The sequence below is a fragment of the Sceloporus undulatus genome, chromosome 3, assembly GCF_019175285.1.
Source record: "Sceloporus undulatus isolate JIND9_A2432 ecotype Alabama chromosome 3, SceUnd_v1.1, whole genome shotgun sequence".
NCBI classification, from domain to species: Eukaryota; Metazoa; Chordata; class Lepidosauria; order Squamata; family Phrynosomatidae; genus Sceloporus; species Sceloporus undulatus.
Genome location: NC_056524.1, coordinates 140,817,517 through 140,844,493, shown reverse-complemented (window position 1 = coordinate 140,844,493; position 26,977 = coordinate 140,817,517). Strand labels below are relative to the sequence as shown.

The window sequence follows — 26,977 nt, the reverse complement described above, 5'->3', positions numbered from 1 at the left end:
AGTGCCACAGTTCTAACAATAAGAGATATGAAGATGGTCAAAAACCAGAGAAAGGAGATACTTCTGGCTGAAATTGTTCAAAGACACAGATTGTATGAAACTAAAAAGCGCCTCTTGTATATATTAAATTAAAATATAGCTAAATACACACCAAAAAAGTTGCATTTAACACTAATTGAAAAAGAGCTAAACTTAGTTAAATCCAGCTTCTCAACGAATGTTCTCTAAAATATGCTGCTTGGTTAGAGCAAAGATTTCTGTCTGTGAAGAATGAATAATGATCATTCTTTGTGCTGAATTTTAAAGAGGTTTTTTTCCCTCTCTGTATGGTTTACTTTTAAATTCCATTGAAGATCCTAAAATGTAACTTGAGTGAGTCTTTCTCTCTTTTAAGATATTTATCAGTTTTTTACTATGTGCAGAAAGAAAAGAAGTGGTTCCCCCTCCTCCCCCGAGAATATGTTTGTATGCAAAGGAGGGAAACATTGTTTTTAAAGGCAATGGATTACTTGTTAGACATTGTTTTCCAGAGTAATATATTTCTAATCAGAGGTAGGAGTAATGTAAAATGTTGTGGGTTTTGGTGGCGGTGTGTGCCTTCAAGTCATTTCCAACTGTGCCAAACCTATAATGGGAAATGTCGTATCAAGATTAGTCAGAGAATGGTTTGTCGTGTTTTTCCTGAGCGCTAGAAAGAGTGGGTATCTCTGCCGAGGGGATTTGAACCCTGGTCCTTCCAGAGTCCCAGGGATGTCCACAGAATTTTTCAGTGAAGAAGAGCTGCATAGTGGCTGTAGTTGTGCGGTTGTTGTTGTGAGCCTTGAAGTCATTCCAAGTTAGGCGACCTAAGAGGCAAGAATTGTTCAAACAGGGTTTCCCTTAGCATCCTCTGAGGCTGAATAGTGTGGTGACTTGCCCAAGATCAACCACTGGGTTTCCATGACTGAGTGGGGATTTAATCATAGAATCATAGAGTTGGAAGAGACCACAAGAGCTATCCAGTCCAACCCCATGCCATGCAGGAACTCTCAATCAAAGCATGCTTGATAGATGGCCATCCAGCCTCTGTTTAAAGACCTCCAAGGAAGGAGACCCCACCACACTCTGCGTGAGTGTGTTTCGCTATTGAACAGCCCTTACTGTCAGAAAGTTAAACCTTGGATTCTTCTGGTTGCTGAGGAAGAACGTCTGAATGGAAACATTCCACTCTATTATCAAAGTGGCCTCCTCTAAATAAATCTTACCAGGAAAACTCCATGATAGGGTTGTCTTGTGGTTGCTGTAAGTCAGAAGTGGCTTGAAAGCACACAACTACAAAGCAAGAAGCAGTGTGAGGGAGCTGCACTAGAGGCTGGTGTGCCCCTAGAATTTCCCTCTAAGGTACTGGATTTTTTTTTTTAAAGATGAATGATGTGATGTGCTTTAGTAGGACAGGGGATACAGCTACCACTGTGGCCTACATACAGTGCTTTTATGTGGGAGGTATGTTGGTAGGAGAAGTTTGAAAAGACACCAATAGGATGAAAGTGGTGGTTGTGTTCAACCTTCATCTCAGATCAGTCTCAGGAGTTGATCAAACAAGGGGAATTGGAAGTATAATCCGATGGCAATCTGATTGCAATCATAGGGTTTAACATTATTGCGTGACAGACCGCCACACGCAAATTCAGGCAATGGGAAGTCAGTTCAAACGCAATCATGTGTTTTCACGTTATTGCGTGATAGACTGCCACACGCAAATTCAGGCAATGGCATGCTGTTTTGGGGCAATGGGGAGCCAGTTCAGATACAATGCATATTCATGTAATTACGCAAAACTAGCGACTTTAAGTGAATGCGTTCTGGCCCCACTTTCTTTTGATTTGAATTTAAGAGAAATTCCTCCCATTTGATAAACTCCTCAGTCCAAGCAATGTGAGTTCTGTACAGTATTCCTATTAAGGGATAGGAAATGCATTGTATTATCAGTCCTGGATGATGCCTAGCTCATCAGATTTACCAGCTGCTGATATTTGTTTCTGTCTTAGAAAATGTATGCCTCTGGTCCATCTGCCCATTTGATTTCACCTCTGGCACCAGATCATTTGCCTATCTATTTTGGACTACACTTATCTCTGGCTTGCTCCCATCTGATATCAGGACTCTGTTCCTGATACCACTTGGGAGAGTGAATTCTGGCAAATGCTGGCACAACACAGATGTGTGTATAGATCTGATTTTAAATGTGTGGCAGCTTTGCTTCTTTTCAAGCACAAGTTTGAAATGTCTGTCCTATTTCTGCATACATTTATTTTTATAGACAATTCTCCTAATAAATACATTTTATGCCATGTTGGTGAATATACTGTACAGATTTTTGGAAACAGGTGCTTAAATATACATGTTCCCCCAATATACATTTTTCCTGGGACACTTTTCTCTTAATTTATCCACGTTGTTTGCACTTATTTCTTAGAGAACTGTACCAGAAAAATTAGAGATAAGTGAAAACAAAAGGGTATATCCATTCCGGCTCACCTGTTGGTTCAAAAAGTACAAGTTTGGTCAATTGGGATGATAATTGAGATGGAACAGAATTCTCTTTCATCCCTAAAACATTGGCTTTCTATGTAGAAGCTGGGTTCTGTGCATAGATCTCTGGCTGGATTGAAACGAAAGACAAACTACTTGTTAAAAGCTGGGGAAGTGAGTAGTTTTGAATTAATAGTGTTGGATGTTGAGAAAGGTATTTTGAAAGAACTAGACCTCCCCTCCCTTTCCCTCTATGTGGATGGGTTTATTTTTTACAAAGCAGTCTTTTCAAAGGCTGGTTCTAAAAAGACTGCCATGGCCTTTCAACCACTTGAACAACAGGGAGGGAAAACACCAGAAAACACTGTGGTTTATCATTCTTGAACAGCTACTTAAAAACAATGTGTAAATATTAAGAACGGGAATTGTTGATTGGTAAAGCTAATAACATCAAAAAATATCACCTAGAATTGCATTTCAACCTCAACATTTAAAATTTGTGTAGATTCACAAAACTCCCTAGAAGCTCCAAACTCAGTCACTTTACAAGAGAAGTAAGAAGTAGTAACAGCTGCAGAAGAAAAGTGACTGTATATTAGCCGAGTAGCTTTGATCAAAAAGACACAGTCAAAAATGCATTGTGAGTATCAGCGAGGTGGAAAATGTCATCATATTTTAATATTTTATTTAAAGAGTGGCTAGCTTAGAATCATAGAATCATAAAGTTGGAAGAGACCACAAGGGCTACCCAGCCCAACCCCCTGCCACTCAGGAACACAGTATCAACGTACCCTCAAGAGATGGCCATCCAACCTCTGCCTGAAAAACTCCAAAGGAGACTCCACCACAATCCAAGGGTGGCTTTTTCAACAAAAGCTTCACAACTGGCTCCTTTAAGCAAGTTTGAATGCTCTCTTTTTGTAGTGAGGTACTAACTACCCCCTTCACCCACTCAGCCAGTCCCTCTTTGGCCTGTTTGATAAGCTAGGAAGGATAAGGGAAGACCCTTCAAAAACACACACATGTGGTGGCTCTTTGAGGATCCTGTCCACATCTTCGGGCTGCACAAATTAAAAAGTATCCATTAACACTGGACAGACAGGAGCCAAGGTTACATCCACTGGCATGCACACTGGAGCAGATCTGAGCAACTTTATCTAAAATGTCCCATGTAAATTCTTCCCACTGGGTTGTCAAGAGTCTGCATTTTCTTCCTGGACACCAGTGTGTAATAGACCTCTGAGCACTTAGAACAACTCTCGAAACAGCTCCCTGCAGATGCAAAGGTGGTAGCAAAAAACAATTTATTTGCTGCTGACACAGCCATGGAGTAGGTCTTCAAATGGGTTCTAGCTGGTGTGAGTCTTCCACCAATGTTCCTCTAGACCAGTGGTCCCCAAACTGTGCCCTTTAAGAGATTTTGGACTTCAGCTCCTAGAAACTTCAACCATGTTGGCCAATAGTCTGCAATTTTGGGAGCTGAAGTCCAAAATCCCTTAAAGATAACAGTTTGGGTACCACTGCTATCTCATTCACTTCTCCACTGCCAACATCCTGGAAAACAAACAAGGGGACTGACTAGCCTCCACTCCATAAAGGGGAAGCCCAGGAGCAATTGTGTCTATAACTCTCTCTATTTCCCCATTTCAGAGTTTCAACAGAATCACCTTCCAAGTGATAAGGAAATTGCCAAGAGCCACCAGGAACCCACTCAGATCCATCAGTCATATGGGGAAGACTACTATTACTACTACTACTACTTATTATTATTATTATTATTATTTTCTTATATCCTGCCTTTCTCCCATTCTAGGGACTCAAGGTGGCGAGCAACAAGTGCAAAACAATACAATTAAAAAAAGACTACAACAATATTAAAATATATAAATAAAATTTTTACAAACCAATTAAACAATTTTAAGAGTTAAAACAGTTATAAATTAAAATATAACGTGTTAAAAACCATTAAAATTTATATAGCACAATATTAAAAACCTGGCCCCACAATGTATTTCTGCTGGTATTGCTGAAGCTGTCTGTCTTGAAGCACCCAGAACTACAAAAGTGACCAGTCCTGAGGTCCAATTCCAATTTGGAGAGATACCTGATTCCCCTCTCCTGTGGCCATCACTGTAAGGCTGCGACCACTCCTAGGGTTCTGACGTCTTGTTATATGCTTTAGAGTTATTTCTGACTTACAACTATCCTATGTGTTTCTTGGCAATGTTTGTTGTAATTGGGTTTGCCATTTACTTTTCTTAAAGCTGAGAGACTGTAAGTTATACAACGTCACCCACTGGGTTTCCACATCTGAGCAGGATTTTGAATCCTTGTCTCTCATTGTTCTAATCCAGTACACAATCCATTTACACCATGTTTCCTCTTCTGTCTACTGCTTTCAGTGTTATTTTAAGGGTTCTTGATCTCTTTTATTGAAAGATAAAGACATATGTACTTTTGCATTATGGGGAAGATTAAGTCACATTTGTGAAGCATTTTCAAACAGCAGAATCTCCAATCATATTGGAGAAATGCTGACATCTATCAATTAAGAGTTCAGCACTGTTATACCTATCAAGAATTATTCCTCTGCTCGACCTAAGATTTGCAGTTACATTTGCCCAATAATTTCCCAGTTGCATGCCCTGTAGCTCTGCTATACATCCTGGAGCCTCTCAAACCAATGAACTGACCACTGAAGAAGAAAGTCTCAGACATATGATGCTAAACTGGATGAGTCAAACATAAGTGGCAGAAGTCTCTGGCCAAATCCAGAGTAACGCAGCACAGATTTCACTTCACAGACTATGCCATGGCAATGAATCTTCTCAACTGTCACTGCATCTATCAAGTATTTTAAGCCCTACTACAGCTTAGCTTTATACTATTACATTTAATTAAGCTGTTTGGGGGGTTGGGTGTGGGTGTGCCTGTGTGAAGTTTCTCTATAAATTAACATTATCTGTCTCAAATACATCAAGCCTTAGCATCCACTCTGGGATCAGCGATAAGAGCTGGTACTATACTGAAACGGTGCCTCTTTTCTCTTCACAATGTCATGGGAGAACTCTTGATCTAATAGGGTGGACGTGGGTGAGAAAACTTAAGGAAAGTATTATAACTGTTGGTGGAAAATGTTCAATACCCTTAGGGTCTGTCGTGCGTTACACTCCTATTTTTTAAACAAGGGCTTTTGGAGGAAAGAAATTAGAGGACTCTATGTTGGTTTATGTTAAGGAACTTATGTGTTCCTCCATGTGATTCTGAGTTTATACAATCTGAAATTAGTATCATTCAGACCCAAGACACAGAGCAGCGCAACCTGGATCCACCCAAAAACAATGCTCATGCTAAGTGCGCAACTTTCACAATTGTCCACAAAAACCACTTCATTTTTCTAAATGGCTTAGAATAGGATTAGTCTCTTTCTATAGCTGGAGACAGTTCTTGGTGGCTTTACTGCTTCTCTAAATTTAGATATCTATGCTTCCACGAACCCGAACAAACAGGTTTAATAATAAAACAAGGTCATCTTTAGACACTCTTATAAGCAAAAGGGCAACAATGGTTCCAGATACCTATGAAAACCTGCTGTACATTGCTGAGATTTCCACATAACTATGGAGTAGTTACACACAAGTGAACTGTTCATAACTGACACACTATGAACAGGATACAAGCCAGCCAAAATTAAGTAATGTTTTTATGCTACTGATTTAGGTTAGATGTGAACATATGTTTAATTTTGCTTTGACACCAGTGAGTCTCAAAGGTGCTAAATCTAGGCTAAATTATATGTAGCATGCATTTTGCACTCTTGTATATTTTCAAGTAAAACAAAAACAGAACCATGCTGCTAACTCAGTTGTCAGCACGTAGTTGTAGTCAGAATTAACTCTAATTTGTGCTGGTTCATACACATATCCATAAACAGTATATACATAGTTGCTTGGTCTGTGTCTTACTATGGAGTCCCCAGCCACTTAAAATCATACTGTGATCCTGTGGATCTTGAGTGACCACAGAACAGGTTCTCTTTTCCCCAATTACATATGCATTTATTTTATTCATGCATGTAATTAATTTTAAGTGGCTAATTTGGATTTACATAGGATTGCCAGGTTAAATAGGGAACTACCCTTTCACAGCATTAAAAGTTAACAGATTCTAGATCAGAAAGACATACCACAAAGTTCTATCATGTGGAATTATAGCACATAATGCTCTCCCACTCTCATAAAATCCACAGTATTTTCTGGTGAGTGGAGGGTGGGAGCAGCAGGAGAAATGCATCCAGCATCATTCCTGTAACTGGATAAGCATCAGTCTCACATTGCATGAGTCTACCTGAAGGACTGGAGCTGGACTCTTAATTGCCACAGACCCCCACTCTCCAAACTCCTCAAACTGTAGAAAAAGCAATCACATCTCAACATTAGGAAGCATTTCCTGACAGGAAGAGCTGTTCGACAGTGGAATATTATGCTGGATAATTATCGGTCAGTGTCCAACCTACCATTTTTGGGCAAGGTATTGGAGTGTGTGTTGGCCTTGCAACTCTGGGTTTCTGTATGAAATGGATGTCTAGATCTATTTTAGTCTAGTTTCAGGCCTAGATCTGGAGCAGAGACTGCTTGGGTCACCATGGTGGATGACCTACACACAGAACTGGACAGGGTATGTGTGTCCCTATTAGTTCTGCTGGACCTCTCACTGGCTAACAGTACCATTGACCATGGTATCCTTCTGGGTTGCTTCACTGATAAGGGACTTGGAAGCACTGATTTACAATGGCTTCATTCCTTCCTGGAGGAGTGAAACCAGAAGATTGTGCTTGGAGGCACATGTTCAACCTCCTGGGGTCTCTTAAGGTTCTTTTTTGTCCCCCATGCTATTTAACATATACATGAAACCACTGGGGGAGATCGTGCTGTAGTGGCCTCATTATATGGATGACACTCATCTCTACTACTTTTTCCATCTAATCCAAGGAGACTGTCTTGGACCAAAACCAGTATCTAGTATTAGTAATGGCCTGGATGAGAGCAAACAAATTGAAACTTAATCCAGAGAAGACAGAGGTGGTATCAATATATGGATGACACCTGTCTCTACTACTCCTTTCCATCCCATCCAAGCAGACCGTCTTGGACCAACAAGCAAACAAATTGCTACAGGAAAAGAGATTCCACCTCAACATTAGGAGGAATATCCAGACAGTGAAAGCTGTTCAACAGTAGAACACACTTTCTCAGAGAGTCAGTCTCCTTCCTTGGAGGTCTTTAAACAGAGGCTGGATGACCATCTGTTGGGGGCGTGCTTTGAGTTCCTGCATGGCAGAGGTTTGGACTGGATGGCCCTTGTGGTCCCTTCCAACTCTATGATTCTATGAAATTGAAACTTAATCCAGACAAGACAGAGGTGCACCTGGTTAGTTGGAGGGCAGATCAGGGAATAAGGATTCAGTCTGTGTTAGATGATGTTACACTCCCCCTGAAGACAAGGTTTGTAGTTTGGGTGTATTCCCACACTCAGCTTTGAACCTGGAGGTCGAGGTTTCTGCCAGGAGTGCTTTTGTACATTTGAAGCTTGTGCGCCAGCTGTGCTTGTGCCTTAAGATGCCAGATCTCGCCAAAGTGGTGCATTCCTTAGTTACATCCTGTTTGAACCACTGTAGCATGCTCTACTTGGGGCTGCCTTTGAAGAGGGTTCAGGAACTCCAACTGGTCCAAAGAGCAGCAGTCAGACTGTTAATTAGAACAAGTTATAGGAACCATAATATACCTTCATTGAAACAGCTTCACTGGCTGTTAGTTTGTTTTTGGGCAGAATTAAAAGCACTGGTGATGAACTATAAAGCCGTATATGGCTCAGGTTGGCCTATTTGAAGACCCTATCTCCCTCTATGAGCAGACTCGGACTCTGAGATATTCAGGAGAGGTCCTTCTCTTAGTGCCACCACCATCACAAGCACGGTTGGTGGGTACAAGAAGGTTGGTGGGTACACGGTTGGTGGCCAGAAGCCAGAACGTCCCCCTTCTTGCTGTCCTTCTGCTAGCAGGCAAAAACCTTAATATTCAGGCAGGCTTTTTAAACAGAATACTTTTTACAGAAGAGGCTAGGGCATACTCTATTGTTTTAACTAAACTGTTTTGTGAATTTTTTAAATCTTTTAAATTGTATATATTCTTTTACTGAACTTTGAATTGTTTTAATACTTTAAACCAGTTAATTCTATTTTGATGCTTTCTTTTTGTATGTTTTTAATTGTTTGGGTTTTTAAAATTGTGAACTGCTTTGAATCCCTTTTTTGAGGGAAAAGGTGGGATATCTCATAAAAGTGTGATTATCCCATAAAAGTTTCATCTGCAACCCCCCTCCCTCCAGAATTGCTTTTTTCTCAGCTACTGAGGCCTTAGATCAGGATGGAAACTGGGTAGCTCTTCAAGTGTCATTGAACATCAGCAACCAGAGGGATACAAGTTCAAGAAAATGTAAATGGCTATAGAGCTGAAGATTGGTATACATCCCATATACTGTATACTCAACCTCAGGGAGCCCCTTGTTAGTGAGAGTATGAGCCTTTCGGCATTTGGACAGGTCATGCTATGTTGGTGATGATTATGGTGGTGTGGTGATGATGATTAGCCACGTAGGACCTGGAAAGTAGTTATACATCTTATCTCCTTCCCGCTGCCATCCTATCCTTTTCATCTCTTCTCTGCACCCTCACCTAGTCAACATTTACTTGAAGTGTTGGAAGTCACTGTGCTGAGTGAATGGATGAAACAGCTGGAGAAGCTGACCATTCTTCATAGTGATTCTGACTGAAAAACACAGTGGTTGATTTTATCAAAAATCAGCCAGAGTTGAAATGCAGAACCAAAACCGGTTTCTCCTCATCCTGGCAAAAAAGAAAAAAAGTTTTGTTTGCTTCTCATTCTTCACAAGATTGTCGGTTTTGCAGACGAACATAATAGCAACAGTGTCAATGAAATACACCCAGGCTTTCCCCAAAATAGGACAGCAGGGCATGAAGGTCATTGCTCTTTGTCCTCCTGATAGCAGCATTCAGAAATTCCCTGCCTTTTAACTCCCATTTAGTTATTGACCACTGAAAGATGCAGTCATCTAAGCTGCCAAATCTTTTTAAGCCAGCTGAGCCACAAGCTGTCACTGTGTCTTATGCCATTGTATTTTATATCTTGATTATGTGGTTTGTAATTATGTGTTTTCTTTTTACCTGTCCTGAATCTACTGTTAACTTGTTTTGTTGGATGACTCCAAGTTGTAGTGTTATGAGAGCAAGGCCAATTCTCTCTATTCACTTTCTGCACATGATATTACAGTCATCTGCTGTATGTGTATAGAGGATCCAAATGATTAATGGGAACAATAATGAGACATGGAGCTGATCTCCTGACCTGTTCTAATGTCATGTGCCCCTTCAGCTCTAATATCCATTTGTTAAAGGTAAACATCTAAAGAAGTAAGCATATGTGCATAAAACTCTATTGTGCATATCATTCCTTTCTTCAGATGTCTTCTCTTGATGCACAGATGTCCTCGGCAGGGTTGGGGAGATGCATGATGCAGCCTGACATCTGCTTAATTGTGTGGCAAACCTCCGTGTGTATAATAGATGAAGCAGGGTAGAGAGGGTTTGTTGTTTTGTATTCTAAACTGAAAACTTACACGCCACATCTTTTCCTCCTAGGAAATGTGTTTCAATAGCTTGCTGATTTTGGTTGACATTCCTCATACGTTTGCTGTTCTTTTTGAGACACAAGGTCTTATTCAGACATATTCAGGTGTGATGTTGCTTGTAGGGAGAATGTGGGGCCAGCCACATTTCCTTGCTGGGTCCAGCACCACATTGTTCTTATTTTTGGACCATGCTTGCAGAGGGAAAGCCTGCTGAACATCATGAATGTGAATCCTGAACAATCAAAGCTCAGGCTCATGGGGACATGGGCCCGTTCCTTTCTTGGTAAATAGCCCCTCATTGCCTGGACACCTGTGGCATTAGGGGTAACAGGATACCATTTTCTTTCATTGCAATTTCTAATCACATGAATTATGGAACATTTGAAGAAGACTCCCAGTTTCACTGTCCACATCAGGGGTAGGCAACCCTTTTGAGCCAGGGGCCGGGTTGCTGTCCCTCAGACAACTGGGGGGGCCGAAGCCAAAAAATAAATAATTAAATAAATTATAAAAAATTAAATAAATAAATAAACTGGGACAAATGTAGGACAAAATTTTCTAATGGAGGGCACTTTTTAAATAAAAAATGAAGGTCATGCGAAAAAATTTGCTGATTTTTTTAAAAATGTTAATATAAATGCATGTTTCTGAGGCGTCTATAGACAATTGCCCCACCATGCCCCTTGTGCGAGACGCCAAAGGCCCCAGCGGCAATCGGCGGCAGGACCGGGCTGGGGCCGGTCCCAAGGCCTCGCCGGGCCGCATCTGGCCCGCGGGCCGCAGGTTGCCTACCCCTGGTCCACATGGTATACTGAACCATAGATTTATATAAGAGCCATTACAAATACCAGCATTTTTATTTTTCCTTTTCTTTTTTTACTCTCCCTTTCATTGCTAATAATTCCTCACATGGATTTTTTTCTTCTGCTGCACTGAGTTGCTATTTGCAGTGAGCCATGAACTCCAAGATCTCATTCCCAGTTAATCACCACCAGTTCAGACCTCTTTGGTATATTTATGAAGTTGAGAGTTTTTGTCCCACAATGAATGCGTTCGTGGTAATTTACACTGAAACCTTTGCTTTATTTATTGCAAATTGCAAAGAAAAACTGGCAGAGGTGAGAATTCACTGCAGCTTTGCAATCGTTTTAGTACAATCTGAAGCAGTAAGCAAAGATGTGTGTTTTTCAGGATCCCAGGAGTCTCACATACCCTATTTTGTTCAAAACAGATATTGTTTTTTAATTGTGTACATACATAGAAGCAATCCCCCTTCCAGAATGTTTTCACACACTTTTCTGACTTAATACAACATAGGAGTTTAGGGTTAAACCTGGATGTGGTTTTCTAGAACTCAGCACTGTCATATGGCTGCATTAAAAAAAGGCATAGGCTTCCCCTCCCCTTTTCTTCTCCTTAATAGTTCAGCTACAACTCCCAAACTGCAAAACCCTTGATTGTACTTGTTATCATTAAATATTGCTGAGCTGTTATCCAAAAGCTGTACAACAAACTTGTGGGAACACCCAAATAACTCTACTTGCTTCTGAATAATTGATGCTATCAAATAGCAGTGGAGTTGTACCAACAAAGGGATTGTTCTCTCAAAATAGTTTATTGTGTTGCAAGAACCAAAAAAGTCTTCTTTTACTCAGCTCCCACCTCGAAAAAAAAAGAGCTTATGAAGGTGGCTTTGAATTCTTCTAAAACATCTGCTGCTTATATTTCATAGTCTTGTGATTTTTGGTGCTATAGAGCAAACATCTGTTTTATCTTTGAACTTTGTGTGTGCGCGCACTTGTGTGTGTGTGTGTGTATGAGAGAGAGAGAGAGAGAGAGAGAGAAATCTTGGCAGAAAATATGCTGGTAGCAATTGCTGGACTAAAAAGTGAAGTCAAAACAAAATTGTGAACCAGGGAGACCTGGGTTCAGAATGACTGAATGGCTCAGGCAAGTACTTTCAGTCTAATTTATTTCCCGGCTGGTAAGTCTTCAGAGCTGAACTTTATGAAAAGACTATGAGCTGAGGAGAGATATCATGGCAGCGGGCAGGGCATCCATCCCTTTGACAGTGGCGGCATCGAGGTTTCTGTCACAAGCAAGATATCCCAGATCTTTCTGTACTTCATGAATGAATATAGGGACACTTCTGTGCCTGAGTCAGTGGGGCTGGCATCATTACTTGGTAGACAGCATCAGGGCCAAAACAACTCAAGATTCAAATGTGCTACAAATAGAACTTGGGATGTAAAGGTTCATGTCACAGATGGGTCAAGATGACAGAATTAGTGTAGCAATCCAGCCATTTCCTGTAGCCATCTGTTGTTATGTGTACCAGCTTGGGCAAGGTATAGCCTGTGGGCATTATGTAGGGTGGGATGTTCATAGGACAAAAAGGCTGATCAAAGCTAAGAACCCTATGGACTTTGCAAATTCCTGTTATAATCCTTCATTACATGTAAGGATATACTAGACCTTTAATTTGCCAGTGCTGGACTAGGTGGACATTTCATTGGATCCAGCAGATCTCCTGTGATTCTTGGTTTCCATGAGTCACAAACATGCCTTGATTTTTGTTATGTAACTAAATATGTGGGTGCCTTTCCCCCCTTTTTCCTGTTTTTCTTTCTTTTACTTTTTTTGGGTGTGTGTGTGTGTTTGTTTGTTTGTTTGTTTTTGCTAGTGGTGGCCATTGCCTTTGAAAACAAGTCATATCATGAACCTGCACCTTGCTTTATACCAGAATTACAGTTTTGGAAGCTTTCTGGAAGCATAATTTAGCTTTAAAACAAATATGTGCATTCCATGTGCTCCTAGTTTTCAGACAATTTGTTACTGAGAGCGTGTCACCGAAATTATATTGACACAGCAGCAGACCTGGGGATTGAATGGGAAAACATGGCAGGATGATGTATCTTTCAATACATGCAGCCCTTATGTTGCCTATACCTGATCTAAACTTGTGGAAAGCATGGTAATGTGACAAGGCAATTTTTGGTAGTGTTTTTGTAAATTAGCTTGTGAATGAAGGACAAATCCAGTGAGAGCCTCACCCAAGCTATGGCCACTGAAATCAATGAGATCTACATGAGAGCAGTAGCCAGATCTTGTGCTGCTCGTCTACATTGCAATGGGGCAAGAGGAATTTTCACTGGATTTGTACCAACCATAACTATCATATTATTTTGTTGATGTTCTTTTTATGTTCAATGGATAGAAAAAGTAGAGTGGCTGTGAGAATAGTTGCCCAAAGAGGCAGGAGTTATTCTTATGCAAACTTTTGCACTATTGTGTAGTCAGTCATATTCATAGTTATACAATGTTTCCATCTTAATGCAGAATTGAAATTTTTCAGAGATAGGGCTTGGCTGCAATGCTTCCATGTGTGTGTTTGTAGGGATAGTCGATACTCTATGGTGATGTCTTAAATATAAGGCTATCTCTGCAAGTTAAACAATAAATAAAAACAATTTTCAGTGTTAAAGGCCCAACATTTGTGTTCTGTATTTGCAGATTCAATATGTGTACAAGGATTCGATCCAAACCTCAGTATGATGACTGGAATAACTCCAATTAACCCAATGTTGCCAGGCATGGGGTTAGTACCCCAACCACCAGCAACAGAGATACCTGTCATTAAAGAAATAATTCACTGTAAAAGCTGCACGCTCTTCCCTCCAAACCCAAGTAAGTGAGGCTGAATGAAGTAATTACAGTACATTCAAAGCCACTGGACTTGTTCAAGCCTTCTTGTGTTTTACCAAGTGTAGTTGTAGTGCTCTAGTTATCTCTTCAGTGAAAAATTTCCACTGGGAAAATTATCCCACAACTTTGTTATGGGCAGAGGTCTATGCATGTCATTTGGAAATCTTTTAGAAATTAGAATTCAGTGCCAACATTTCTGTTGGCATTATCACTGTGTGCTGCTCCCACACATTTAAGTGACATTAAGTACATAGAAATACTGTAGGTGTATAGATTACTTGGTTTTCATTGACTAAAACATTGGCAAATGACAGACATTAGATTACCCGGAGATGGTCAATAGCATGAGAGGGAAGTGCCTGAGGAAAAATTGGCCCTTCTGTTATGCAGGAATGCATGGACATGCCACACATTGTACGGAGGATGTATGCGCACATATAAGTACATATGTTTAAATCAGTGTGACATTTGCAATTTGCCATTTTCAAACGACAACTGTATAGGACTAAAAGTGGGATGGGGAGCATAGAAAACACATAAACTCCACTCCATATGGCCCAAGCACCCAGATGTCAGTTTAAACTTCACACCTTAAGAGGAGAGGTTTGAAGAGGATGGTGTGACTCTGTCCAGTTAACCAACTTCTAATGAATGGGAATCCAGTCTAGATAAGATTCTCAAATGTAAAGATATATCTTTAAATACTAAAGTCAGGATCATCCAATTGCAGTATGGTTGTAAAAGTGGACCATGAAGAAAATCAGATCATTTGAAATGTGTTGCTGCATGAGAATACCACAGATACCATAGTCTGCAAAAATGCCATAGTCTGCCAAAATGGCCACTAAAAGGATCTTGGAGTAAAATCAAGCCTGAACTTTCTGTAGAGTTTACACCTCTCTATATATATCTGGTAGTGGATATTAGTGGGGGTTTTTTTGTATCAGTTTTGCTAGTTTATGGTGAAAAATGACCAAACTGAGGCTACCGTGTGTTATTGGTCATATCATGAGATGACATTGGAAAAAGCAATTAAGCTACCTACATTTGAAGACAGTAGGGGGGAAAAGTCGATGACAACATAGGTGGATTGACTCAAGGAAATCCTGAAATTGCCCAAACCTTAGCTGTTAATAACAGGTTGTCTTGGAGGTCTTTCCTTTATTGGATTGCCACAAATAAAAATTGATAGATTCGTAAATAGCAATGGCTACATCTGTACTGCAGCAATTATCTAGTTTGGTACCACTTTAACTGCTATGACCCCATGGTATGGAATTCTGGGAAGTGTAGTTTTGTGAGAGATTTAACCTTTTCTGTCAGGGAGCTCTGGTGCCACAACAAACTGCAATTCCCAGAATTCCATAGCACTGAGCCATGGCAACGAAAATGGTGCCAAACTTGATTCTTTCTGCAATGCAGATGCAGCCAATGATAAAGAGAATTTTATGAGATGTGGGTTTGTATGTGATGATAATACATTCTTTGTATTTCTTGAAAAAGAAATGCTCTGGTTGGAGATGTTCTATAATTAACAGTGCAAGGAAAGTTACTGTTTTAATGGCTGCAGTGGCAGAAATCTGTAGTGTCAGCTGTTTAATATTTTTAATACTAAAATGCAAATTTAATTCACCAGATTGAATTTAATTTAGTTAAAGCAGATCTACTCGAATCTGTGGAACTTAAAGTAATTAGAACTAACTTGTCCCAGTGACCCTAGGTTTAATAAGATCTTGATGTGATTATACGTGTCTATTCAATTTTATAAGTTATTATTATTTTTATTTAATTGATTTATTTTATTTAATACTTTCTTTTCTTTTAGGATTTTTTTTTAAAAGCAAGGTCAATGCCAGCACAACATCCCACCTTATCTTTATTTATTTTTTTCCCTTAGATCTTCCACCACCTTCAACAAGAGAGAGACCTCCTGGGTGTAAAACTGTGTTTGTTGGAGGATTACCAGAAAATGCCACTGAGGAAATTATTCAGGAAGTTTTTGACCAGTGTGGGGACATCACAGCAATCCGGAAAAGCAAGAAGAATTTTTGTCATATTCGATTTTCAGAAGAGTTCATGGTTGATAAAGCAATTTATCTTTCTGGTACTTATCACATTCTTTAATAGATTTCCTTTGTTTTGTTTCATTTTCGCATTGGTGTTTTGTGATGTGAATGTGCTCTTACTTTTTTTTGTCTCTGTCTCAACATGGGATAGAACTCAGAGACATAGTCTGGATTGGTATGCAAAGGGATGTTGCATCTAATGTAGTAGACTTAAGTCTATGAAGGCTATTCTACCAATTTCCTTCTCTCAGTTAGTCTCAAAGGTATTACAAGAGCCTTTTGTATCAGCATGGGGTAGAAACTGCAAGGTGATAGTCACCTTTCTTTCCACTAAGACTGGCTTGCATGCTTTAATGTCACTTTCTGACACTCTGTAATAATTTAGTAGATATGGTCCCAGCTTTAATGCTATTGAGGTGCCTTTATTTTATATGGGTTTATTAACACACTGAACCACTACACCACGCTAATATCTGCCAAATACATTACTCTGTATGGATGAAAAAGAATCCCACAATGAATTTTCTGTACATTCAATAGCTTATATTTTAAATGAGGCCATCTTAAAATATCTTCCAAATATGAAGACATTCCAATGAAAAAATTGTTGAGGTGCTCCCCAGGGATACCCCTTTGTGAATTTCTGTGTATGCCATGTAGTCTATATTCTAGCAGATCATCCAAAACATGTATTCTAAAATAGGTGAAAATCTGTCCAAGTGTTTTTGTCTCATGCTAGTAAAAAAAAAAAAACCAGACAGACCGAAACTTAATTAGATTTTGGTAGATTTATCTAGAGTTTTATTCTTCATTTCTCCCAGAACTGGGATTCAAAGTGTCTCATGATATAACTGAAATAGGTATAAGTACAAAACAGTGATGGGATTGTGTGTTCATGTGCTGATGGATTTTCTATGTTTTACACATTTTGGATTCTGGAAAGGAAGAGGCACTAGGGATCATATAACAAACATATATTGGATAATGGAGCACAACAAATAATTTCAAAAGAAAATCAACTTGTGCTTTATAGATTATAGCAAAGTCTTGGATTGTGTAGATCATGAAAAACTATGGATTGCTCTTCAAGACATGGCCGTGCCGCAACATCTGATTGTCATGATGTGTCATAATCCCCCTCGATTTTTGCATGAGGATTGTGTGTGTGTTCTGAAACACTATTTCCACAGCCACATATGTGTTTTTGGTGCAAAACAGCCTTCATTTACACAAAAATACTCAGCAATCTTGCAAATAAAAATCTTATGCAGAAGACAGTAATTTTTCATAACAAAAACATGAGGCTAGCTTTTGTATAAGATTGTTGGGTTTTTGCACAAGAGGTTTTTTTTTTTACTGTGTAAGAAATGTGTATATGATTGTAATTTTTGCGTAGAAAACAGGGAACTTGTACACAAAAAAACCCTACATGACTGTCTGGAAACAGTGTTGTTTTTGTCCAAGCCCCACAATTCTCATGCAAAAGTATTTCAGCACAGGTTATTTCATTAAATTCTTCATAATGTGTGAATACCAGTCAAAAACTGCACAAAATGCTTACAACTGTATTATTATTCTTAAACAGCTGTTCCAAGTTTCCGAAAACCCTTTTTGGGGAGGGGTAGGATATGATTAATATTTTTTTCTGTTTCCAGTTATAAGACATTACTCAAATCTACCCTTTCCATAATGATGGAATCAGTATTATAAAGGAAATAACTCTTCATAGAATTTTCCTTAGCATGACTTTTGTAAAATTCTGTTGCAAATATTGGGCACTGTCTAGAGACTCTAGGATGGCAAAGGAAGTGCCTTGTTTTAATTGCACTGAATTATTGTATTTGCTAAATAATCTTTATTATATTTTCAAACATAAAGCACTCTGAATTGGCAATAAATAATGGAGCATAATTCTGTAAGCCCATAATAGACAAGAGACATAAAAATAAAATGTACAATTTATATTCATTCTGCATGAGAAGCTAGCCCTATTGTCAGTTACAGTACAAAGGTAGATCACACCATAGGCTTGATCTTTTAGGACGGGTTCCATATTTTTCATTCAGGGTTGTGGATTAACAATGCTACAAGTCATTCCCATCTATTTCATTTTAGCAATCCTCACCTATATATTTATGAATAGTCCCTTCAGGACTATTCAAACCCATTTCAATGCTCCAGATTGCAACTTGATAGGAATCATATTAACATGGGAGAAATGATGAAACATCTGGCTTAAACTTTCCCTTCGTTGTATAATTCTTCACTCCAGAGCTTGGACATAATGCATTTGTTGTCTGTTAATACGTTACTTTAGGGGCTAGTGATAGCAGCCCTTTTGTAAAATAACATAATGACTGGTTAACCTAATTACATTTTTATACAGTAAGTATCTTTTAATCATTACTTTTCTTATTACTTCTAAGGAGCTTTGCAAACATTTTAAGGCAAATTTCTTACTTATTTAGATGGCACCTCCCAAGTAGTGAAAAAAACAACACACTAAATTGATGAGCTACATGGTCTTCATCCTCACTGCAGAAATAATCCAGGTTGACACCACTTTAATTGTCATGGCTTAATGCTGTAGAATCCTGGGAATTGTGGCTTGTTGTGGCACCAAAGCTCTCTTCCCAGAATAAAATATTCAACCACGAAAAAGCCTTCCCTAGTTATTGAACTCTGCCCATGGTTTTTGTTGGATTTTAAAATATTAGTTTTAGTCTTATACTGTCTAATGTTGTTTTAATGGGAAGGTACTATGTCTATATGGATATATTTTAGCTTGTTGTACGCCGCTTTGATTGCCTGGCAAAAAGCGGGATAAAAAATTAATTTAATTTAATTTTAATTTTATGTATAACCCACCACAATCTCAGGTCTCAAGACATATAACATATGAGGTCTTGATATAGGCATTAAAATCTATTTATGCTGATGCAACCTAGTAAGATTTGAGCACTAAATACCTTACTTGTCTCCATGCAGCTATCTGGCAGATAAGCTCTGTTCTCCAACACAGACTCAACACACAGCTCTTCAGGCATTTTTAAAAGATACAGACATTTCCAGTGATTTTGAGATGAAAGACAAGAATGCTTTCTTATCTGACTCAGCTCAAATATATTTGCACGCAAGTTCCCTCTAACTTAACCAGAAATTAGAAAGTTACTGTTAAAAAGTAATGCACCACACCTGCATCCACACTGCAGAAATAATCCAGATAGACACCACTTTAACTGCCTTGGCTTAAAGCTATGGAATGCTGGGAACTGTAGTTTTCTGAGATATTTAGCCACTCCATCATACACTGGTTGAGGGGAGAAATGCCATCTGTTGTTGTCGCTGATGACTGGAACATGGAGAAATATATTTGGGTGTCATCAGCGTACTGCTAACACCCAGCCACATATTCACGGATGATTTCTCCCAGCGACTTCATATAGATGTTAAATAGCATCAGGGATAGGATGGCGCCTTGAGGGGCACCACAATTAAGTTCTGTTTTTGAAGAACATAAAACCTGAATGAACAATAAATCATGAATTTTTGAATCTGGGACCTGGCTTGCTGGGGGAAAATTATTTTTTGAATTCTAGATGTGATCCAGGTCTATTAGATGTGGGTCACACAAATGAATGAAAAGAATCTCTCAGAACTTCTGTAGTTACCCCAAATCATAAGGTCCTTCAGTTTTGTTTAAGACCTGGGCACTCTCAGCATCATCTGAGATTTGGTCTCAAATATGAGAAAACTGAGTCCAAAGTGTCTGACACTAGCTGTTCTTTTGGTTCAACTGAGGTACTGTGAGTTTTCAAAATGTAGATGGATGGATTTGTGATTGGCTTCTTGTTTGTTGGAGAAACCAATGTTTTTATAGGCAAAGCAGAAGGTATGAATATCAGTGCATTGACATGATGATTTATTGAATGAAGGAAGAACCTGATTAAAGCAATTCCCTAAAAGTGTTACCACAAAGAAAGGTGGAAGAGCTGCCATGTTTTTGCTTGTTATTTTCAGGTTATCGCATGAGATTAGGATCTAGCACAGACAAAAAGGATTCCGGTCGCCTTCATGTTGATTTTGCTCAGGCAAGAGATGACTTTTATGAATGGGAATGTAAGCAAAGGATGTTGGCTAGAGAAGAACGTCACAGGCGCAAAATGGAAGAAGATCGAATGCGGCCTCCATCTCCTCCAGCAATAATGCATTATTCGGAACATGAAGCAACTTTGCTGGCTGAAAAATTGAAAGGTAATGGAACATTTTCTGACTCTTGATAAGGCTACTACTTTCCCACAAAAGGGTGATTGATATTCCATGATAATATGCAATGACAAGTTTCTTTCTTACTTGTCTTCCCAGCCTATCGTTATGGCTATTGTTCAGGTACCCGAAATGTTGAGTTTTAGATATTCCTTTTTTTTTTTCTTACTCAGCTGGATATCTCTGTAAGGAGACTTTTTTGTGATGTTATTGAAGTCTCCAAATATTATGGAAGTGAAAACATGGGTTTATCATTCATAGGACAAGATGTGAAAAGAACTGGAACAAATAATAGCTTTCTGACAAGTGCATCTCTGCACTTCATATGCTTGTATAAGACGACCCCCAATTTTGGGGAAGATTTTCCTGGGCTAAAAAGTCATTTTATATGTTGGAAAATACAAGTACTATGAAAATGTATGTATGAATGAATGAATGAATGAATGAATAATACCAAGAGGGTATGCAGTGGGTAGTTACGGGCATAAAGCCATCCTGACAAAAAGAAAAGGATAAGCTTGACAAAGAAACATAAACACCAAATTGACTTATAATAAACATGAGAAAGCTACCATATTAAAAGGTTATTAGTACAGGTTGAGTCTCCCTTATCCAAAATGTTTAAGACCAGAAATATTGTGGATTTTGGAATTTGTCAGATGTTGGAAATATTTGCATATACATAATGAGATATTTTAGAGATAGGACCCAAGCCTGAACATGAAATTCATTTATCTTTCATATACACTTTACCTAAAGGTAATTTTATAGACAATATTTTTAATAATTTGGGGCATGAAACAAAGTTTGTGTACACTGAACCATCAGAAAGCAAAGGTGTCACTATCTCAGCCATCCATGTGGACAGTTTTGGATTTTGTAATATTTCAGATTTCAGAATTCTGGATAAATGAGAATCAACCTGTCTCATTAATGCATTCAAGGTTTCCTGGCTGGTGCAATCTGACAGAAGGTAGCCAGGAAGTAAGTGGTCACTGAGTGTCATGTCACAGAGAGGACCACTAAGATCTTTTCCTGGTTGGAGGAGAATGAACTTTGTTGACATAAGCACTGGCTAGTGGAGGGGATGCAGTGGCTTAGTTCAAGGTCCCAGTGCTGCATGATGGGATGTGCTCCTATCACTAGTCCCAGCTTCTGCCAACCTAGCAGTTAGAAAGCATGCAAATGCAAGTAGATAGATAGGTACCACTTCAGTGGAAAGGTAACAGCGTTCAGTGTAGCCATGCTGGCTACATGACCACCTCAATCATCTTCTAACAATGCTGGCTCTTTGGCTTAGCAACGTAGATGAACATTGTCCCCTACAGTCAGTTACAACTAGACATTCATGTCAAGGGAATACCATTATCAGTAGTAGAGATCTAATCTGAATGGATGATTGGTGGATAGGAAGGATATAAAACTTGACCAGAAGACAGACAGCAGGCTGACCACAAACATCAGCCTTCTACATATAATAATAATAATAATAATAATAATAATAATAATAATAATTTGTTTTATTTATATACCGCTATTCCAAAGATCATAGCGGTGAACAGCAAGTAAGCTAATTAGCAAGTAAGCTAATTTGCCCCCAACAGTCTGGGTACTCATTTTAGCGACCTCGGAAGGATGCAAGCCTGAGTCGAGCTTGGGCCCTTTTGCTGGTCTTGAACTCGCAACCTTGTGGTTTCGAGTGAATGGCTGCAGTACAGGCATTTAACCACTGCACCACCAGGGCTCCTTGAAGACAACTACCCATGACAGCTTTAATGCCAATATCAATGTTCCTAGCTGATGAAACTCTTGCAATCAGGCTGATAACAGGGAGCCTCTGCTCTCAAATGGGCTGGATATAGTTTTGTTGTTGTTGTTTTTAACTGCCTTTACATCAATCTTGAGCCATGGCAAACCCATGAATGTGACATCTCCAGGCCTCCCTGCCTCTTCTGCTCTGCCCAGCTCCTGCAAATTCATATTCGTGGTCTCTTTAATACAGTCCAAACATCTAGCATGTGGCCTTCCTCTCTTTTTTATTTCCCACCACATTTCCTAACATTATTATGTTTTCCAGCTATTCGTGCCTTCTCATGATGTGTACAAAATGTGACAGTCTAAGTCTTGTCATTTTGGTTTCTAGGGATATTTCTGGGTTGATCTGCTCTAGGACCCATTTGTTTGTCCTTTTGGCTGTCCATCGAATCCTCAGCACTCTTCTCCAGCACCACATTTCAAATGAGTTGCTTTTCCTCCTATCTTCTTCCTTGACTGGAGATTTAGTTTTATCTAGCTGTATTTCCCGTTATGCTAGCAATGTTTGCTACTGTGTGTGTAGCAATGTCTGTCATGAGCCACAGATGTGAACATCAATTTTCTATTGTGTATTGGGTATAGAAATGCCTGTTAAGGAAATATAGGCATTTCTTTATGAATGGATGATGTCTTACCTGTTGTATTGTAATATAATATATGTAATGTGCCGAGAATTTTAAAGTCTATGTTCCTCCCTGAAAGGACTATATTCATGACTGTATTGATGCCTTTATATAATAAATAGCCTAACAGAACAAAAAAGAATTTGCTCATTCTCCCATATTAATAACCTGTCATTCCATCACTTAAGAGTGCTTATGCAGCATATTGATGCTAACTCAGCCTACTTGAACTTTATCATAGTTCATGAGTTGGAAACTTAAGTGATCTGAAGGTGATAAAAGGGACCTCCAAACAGATACAGATTGGCTGAGAAATGGGAAAGAACTCTCAATCCCTCAGTTTAAAGAGACAGGGGTTGGGAATCTTGTCTATTTCAATGGTATCACAAGTTTTAAATTATAGTAGAATTATTGTTTGTGCCTTCAAGTCATTTCCAATATCCAAGGGTTTTCACAGGCTTTTCTTGGCAAGATTTATTCATAGGGGTTTTTCCACTGCATTCCTCTGAGGCTGAGAGAGTGTGACTTGCCCAAGGTCACCCAGTGAGTTTCCATGTTTAAACAGTGATTTGAACCTTGGTCTCCCATTGTCCTAGTCCAATACTCAAATCACTAGACCATGCTGGTTCTCATTCTTAATTATACAGTACAGGTGTCTTTCCTAGCATTGTAAGCAAATATCCAGATAAAAGTATTAATACTAATACAAGAGTCTTGTAGTTGATTCACTGCTTTACTTTTAGTTTACTAACTAAGCACAAGAAGTGTTTGCTCTTAGTGTTGCAAAAGTCTTTTGTCTAACTAAACTATGGAAATGGGTCACTTCAAACTACAGCTTATGCAAAGGCTTTTCGCTTATTTCTCTCTTGTTTTCCTCAGTCCCCAGTTTTCTTGCCTCTTTTCTCTTTAAATGAGGTGGAAAATGTTTTTTTTTTCCTGGCAGGATCAAGGGGAGAGAGAGAGAGAGAGAGAGAGAGAGATCATTAATAGAGTTGGTAGATGCTGACTGAGGCTTTGTCTGCATGGGCTAAAAGGCCCATTTCCCCTCTGTTTGCACAGTATCTTGTTCAGATACCACATGACCCAAACCTCAGCTTTGGTGTCAACAGTTCAGAAGACGTCCAAGATATTCAGCACCAGAACTGGGATATAACAATCTTAAAACAAAGTAAACTGATCTACCTCTTACTCTGGATCTTCCGTAAAAATCTGGAGCCATCCATTTCCACACCAGGGTGGCTGTCTGCATGAGCATACTGCTGAGCCACCTAGCATGTCCACTGCTGTCACCAGTTACTCACTTTGAGGTCAGAAAAAGGCACCCACCCATGTGATCATCACTGGGCACCTTGTTGTGACCTCCAAAGCAAGTGACTGGCAGTAGTGGCAGACATACTGGACAGCTCAATAGGACACCCTACAGACAGTCAGCCTGGCATGGAAACGCAGTGCTGGGTAACTGGGAGGTTGGGGTAACTATGAAGACAGGATACTCCAGGTTACCTCTGAGCATTCTGGCTGGTGCAGATCATGACCTCTTCAAGTCCATGACACTAGAGATTTCTTTCAATTTCCAGTCGTGTGGATCTGGCTGCCGTACAAGCTTACCTCGCTTTTAACAGTGTAGAAGTGTTTCTGGGCAAGACTTCTTTATCAAGAAATTTGGTACCAGAGGCAGAATTAACATGGAAACGATTGAGATAGGTTCCTGCACTACAAAAAAGAAAAGGGGTTCGACATGTTTCAGGGGCTATACAAATGGATAGTGGGATGCTACCCCTCTTTGCCCTTGACCAGTGCCGCTGCAGCCGTATGCAGCAATACCAATCAGCTCCCTCTAGGGAGCAAAAGGAAGCTGCTCCAAGCAGCTTTCTGGAAGGCGCGTCATAAGTGCTACAGCATGGCGTCATGACACCCATTCCACACAGCACCATTTGGGCACTACGCACAATGTGCATCATCTTGGCGCACACCGTATGAATGGGTGTGCACCATAATGGTGGATGGGTGGCATGGTAAGGGCTCGGAGCGTGTAGACACTCAGCCCTTACCATGCCTACAGGGCGGCACAAAGTGCCAGCCTATACAGCCCCTCGGTAAACTTTTTTTGTTCAAAACTATATGCTCATGTGAAATGAAATAACCAGGTCTGGTAAGCCTTGCATAAGAAAAGAAAAACAATATTGAACCTGCCAGAGAAAATTTGAAAGATTCTTCCAAACACATTGAAGGTAGCTAGTGAGCTGGGGTAATCTCCTATCTTCCTTTCTCTCTGTTTTGCTGTTCATAAAAGGGATTCTGGAGGCCATAGCTATTTACCTTGACAGGCCTCATAGCTACAGTAGGATCAACTAGAGCAGAATCCCAGGAATTCCCAGCTGTGTTGTTCACTGCAGATACACTTCTGCAACCCAAAAATGAAAGTCTGTATTTCTCCTTCCCTTCTTCACCAGCACTCAGTCATCTCACAGTGCCAATGCTGCTTTAAAAACTTTCACATAGACAGTGGAGAAAGAGAAAAGAGGGGCTGGGTGTGCATGAAAAGGACTTGTAAAAATAAGCTTCTTTGTCAGGGGTTTTGTTAACTGAGATAAGCCTGTATTTGTTTTCAGCACTTCCTAAGTTATATTTATACCCTTGAAAAGGTTACCCTTTGGAGTACAGTTCCTAGAATCCCTTGGTCATCACAGCCAGTAATTCTTCTAAGATACCTACATATATTCTATAGCAGATCACCAGTGGTCTTGTGATCCTTTCTCATTGCATAGAAGCTCACAAGATATAATCCAACAAAACAAAAATATGGAAAGTACAGTAAATGCAGCTCAGGTTAGTCTGTATCAAATATCTTGTGAGTGGGATGGGCGATTACATGGGAGGTAGGTATTGCATTATTTGCACATGCTGTCTGTTCAGACATTTGTGAGTCGAGATGTCAGTCTTCAGCCTTAGTAGCACAGTGTATTAATATTTAATATTGAACATCAACATTTGACAGCCAGCAATTTTGGACTAACAGTGAAGAACTGACAATGTTTGTCAGCTGGTATGCACATGTAGTCAACATTTGACAGTTTCAGATGTACAAACCTTATTTTTTATTTTTTATGTATTTACATGATCAATATACTGTCCATCAAAATGATCACAGAGTAGTTTACTTTAGAGGAATAGAATATATATATAAAGACAAGAATAACACACCCCAATTATTAAATCAGCAAAATTAGAATTTTAAAATCCTTAGAGGTTTGGGAAGAATAAAAAGTTTTGCCTGGTGCCTAAAGGATCATAAGAACTGAAATTCCTTTTACAGGTCATCCAGTCTAACCTAATGACAATAGCAATAGCATTTCTATACCACTTATCAGTGCACTTAAGCACTCCCTCAGCAGTTTACAAAGTGTAAGCTAAGCTACTTGATGCAGGGTCTTTAATGCAGAATGTGCCTATAGTATGCATTACAGCTGATTAATATTCAGCCCATGCTTCAAAACATCTTGCAAATGAAAGCCTGCTACCATCTGAGATTGTCTACTTAATTGTAGAACAACTCATACTATTAAAAGGTTTTCCCTAAAGTTTGGTCAATAGCTGCTTCTCTGTACTTTGTTTTTAGTTCTGGTCCCTGGAGCAACAGAACATGAGCCTGTTCCATCTTCTTCATGGCAGCCTTTCAGGATAAACTACCTGTCTCAGAAAATATCAGCACAAATTAATTACATCAATTACTCATTAATATTTCAATAGATTTGCAGACTTTGATGACTTACTGTATCTGCGTCTGACCTAGGATTTAGTATAAATGTCTCTCATCCATTTAGGCAATCAGAAAATACATTTTGAATAGTAATCAAATCCAATACAGCTGATTTTTAAACCTAGTAATTGCCGCAGTTAAGTTTTTCACTCAAAAATGGCAACATTTTACATTTCATTGAACTGTTTATTTTTCAGGAATATTGGCGGGATACACACCGCCATTTAGTACGTATACAATACGTACTAGGGTTAGGAAGGGGCGGTGCTTCCGCACCCCCCTAACCCTAGTACGTATTGTATACGTACAAGATGGCGGCGCCCCTTCTACATGGGCGCCGCCATCTTTACGTACTGGACGCACAGCGTCCAGACGTGTCGCGGCGCCTATGACGTCGCGAGTCCGCGGCAGGCGCCTTGCGACGTCATTGAGGCGCCGCAAAAAGAAGCTCCGAAATGGAGCTTCTTTTTTGCTCCGCGCGGCAGCCGCGCGGTTTGGCTGCTGCGGCTCCCGCGCGGAGCAAA

General features: G+C 39.5%; 1 protein-coding gene across 7 annotated transcripts in view; it reads left to right on the top strand.

Annotated features, from left to right (window-relative positions):
- The window catches only part of ENOX1 (ecto-NOX disulfide-thiol exchanger 1), a 359,770-nt gene that overhangs the window by 180,388 nt on the left and 152,405 nt on the right, over positions 1 to 26,977 (top strand). For all 7 annotated transcript variants that reach the window (XM_042460210.1, XM_042460212.1, XM_042460215.1 and 4 more), the window contains 3 exons: positions 13,732 to 13,905; positions 15,821 to 16,027; positions 20,010 to 20,243. In XM_042460210.1, coding sequence (XP_042316144.1) covers positions 13,732 to 13,905; positions 15,821 to 16,027; positions 20,010 to 20,243 — 615 coding nt within the window. The remainder of the gene's footprint in view (positions 1 to 13,731; positions 13,906 to 15,820; positions 16,028 to 20,009; positions 20,244 to 26,977) is intronic.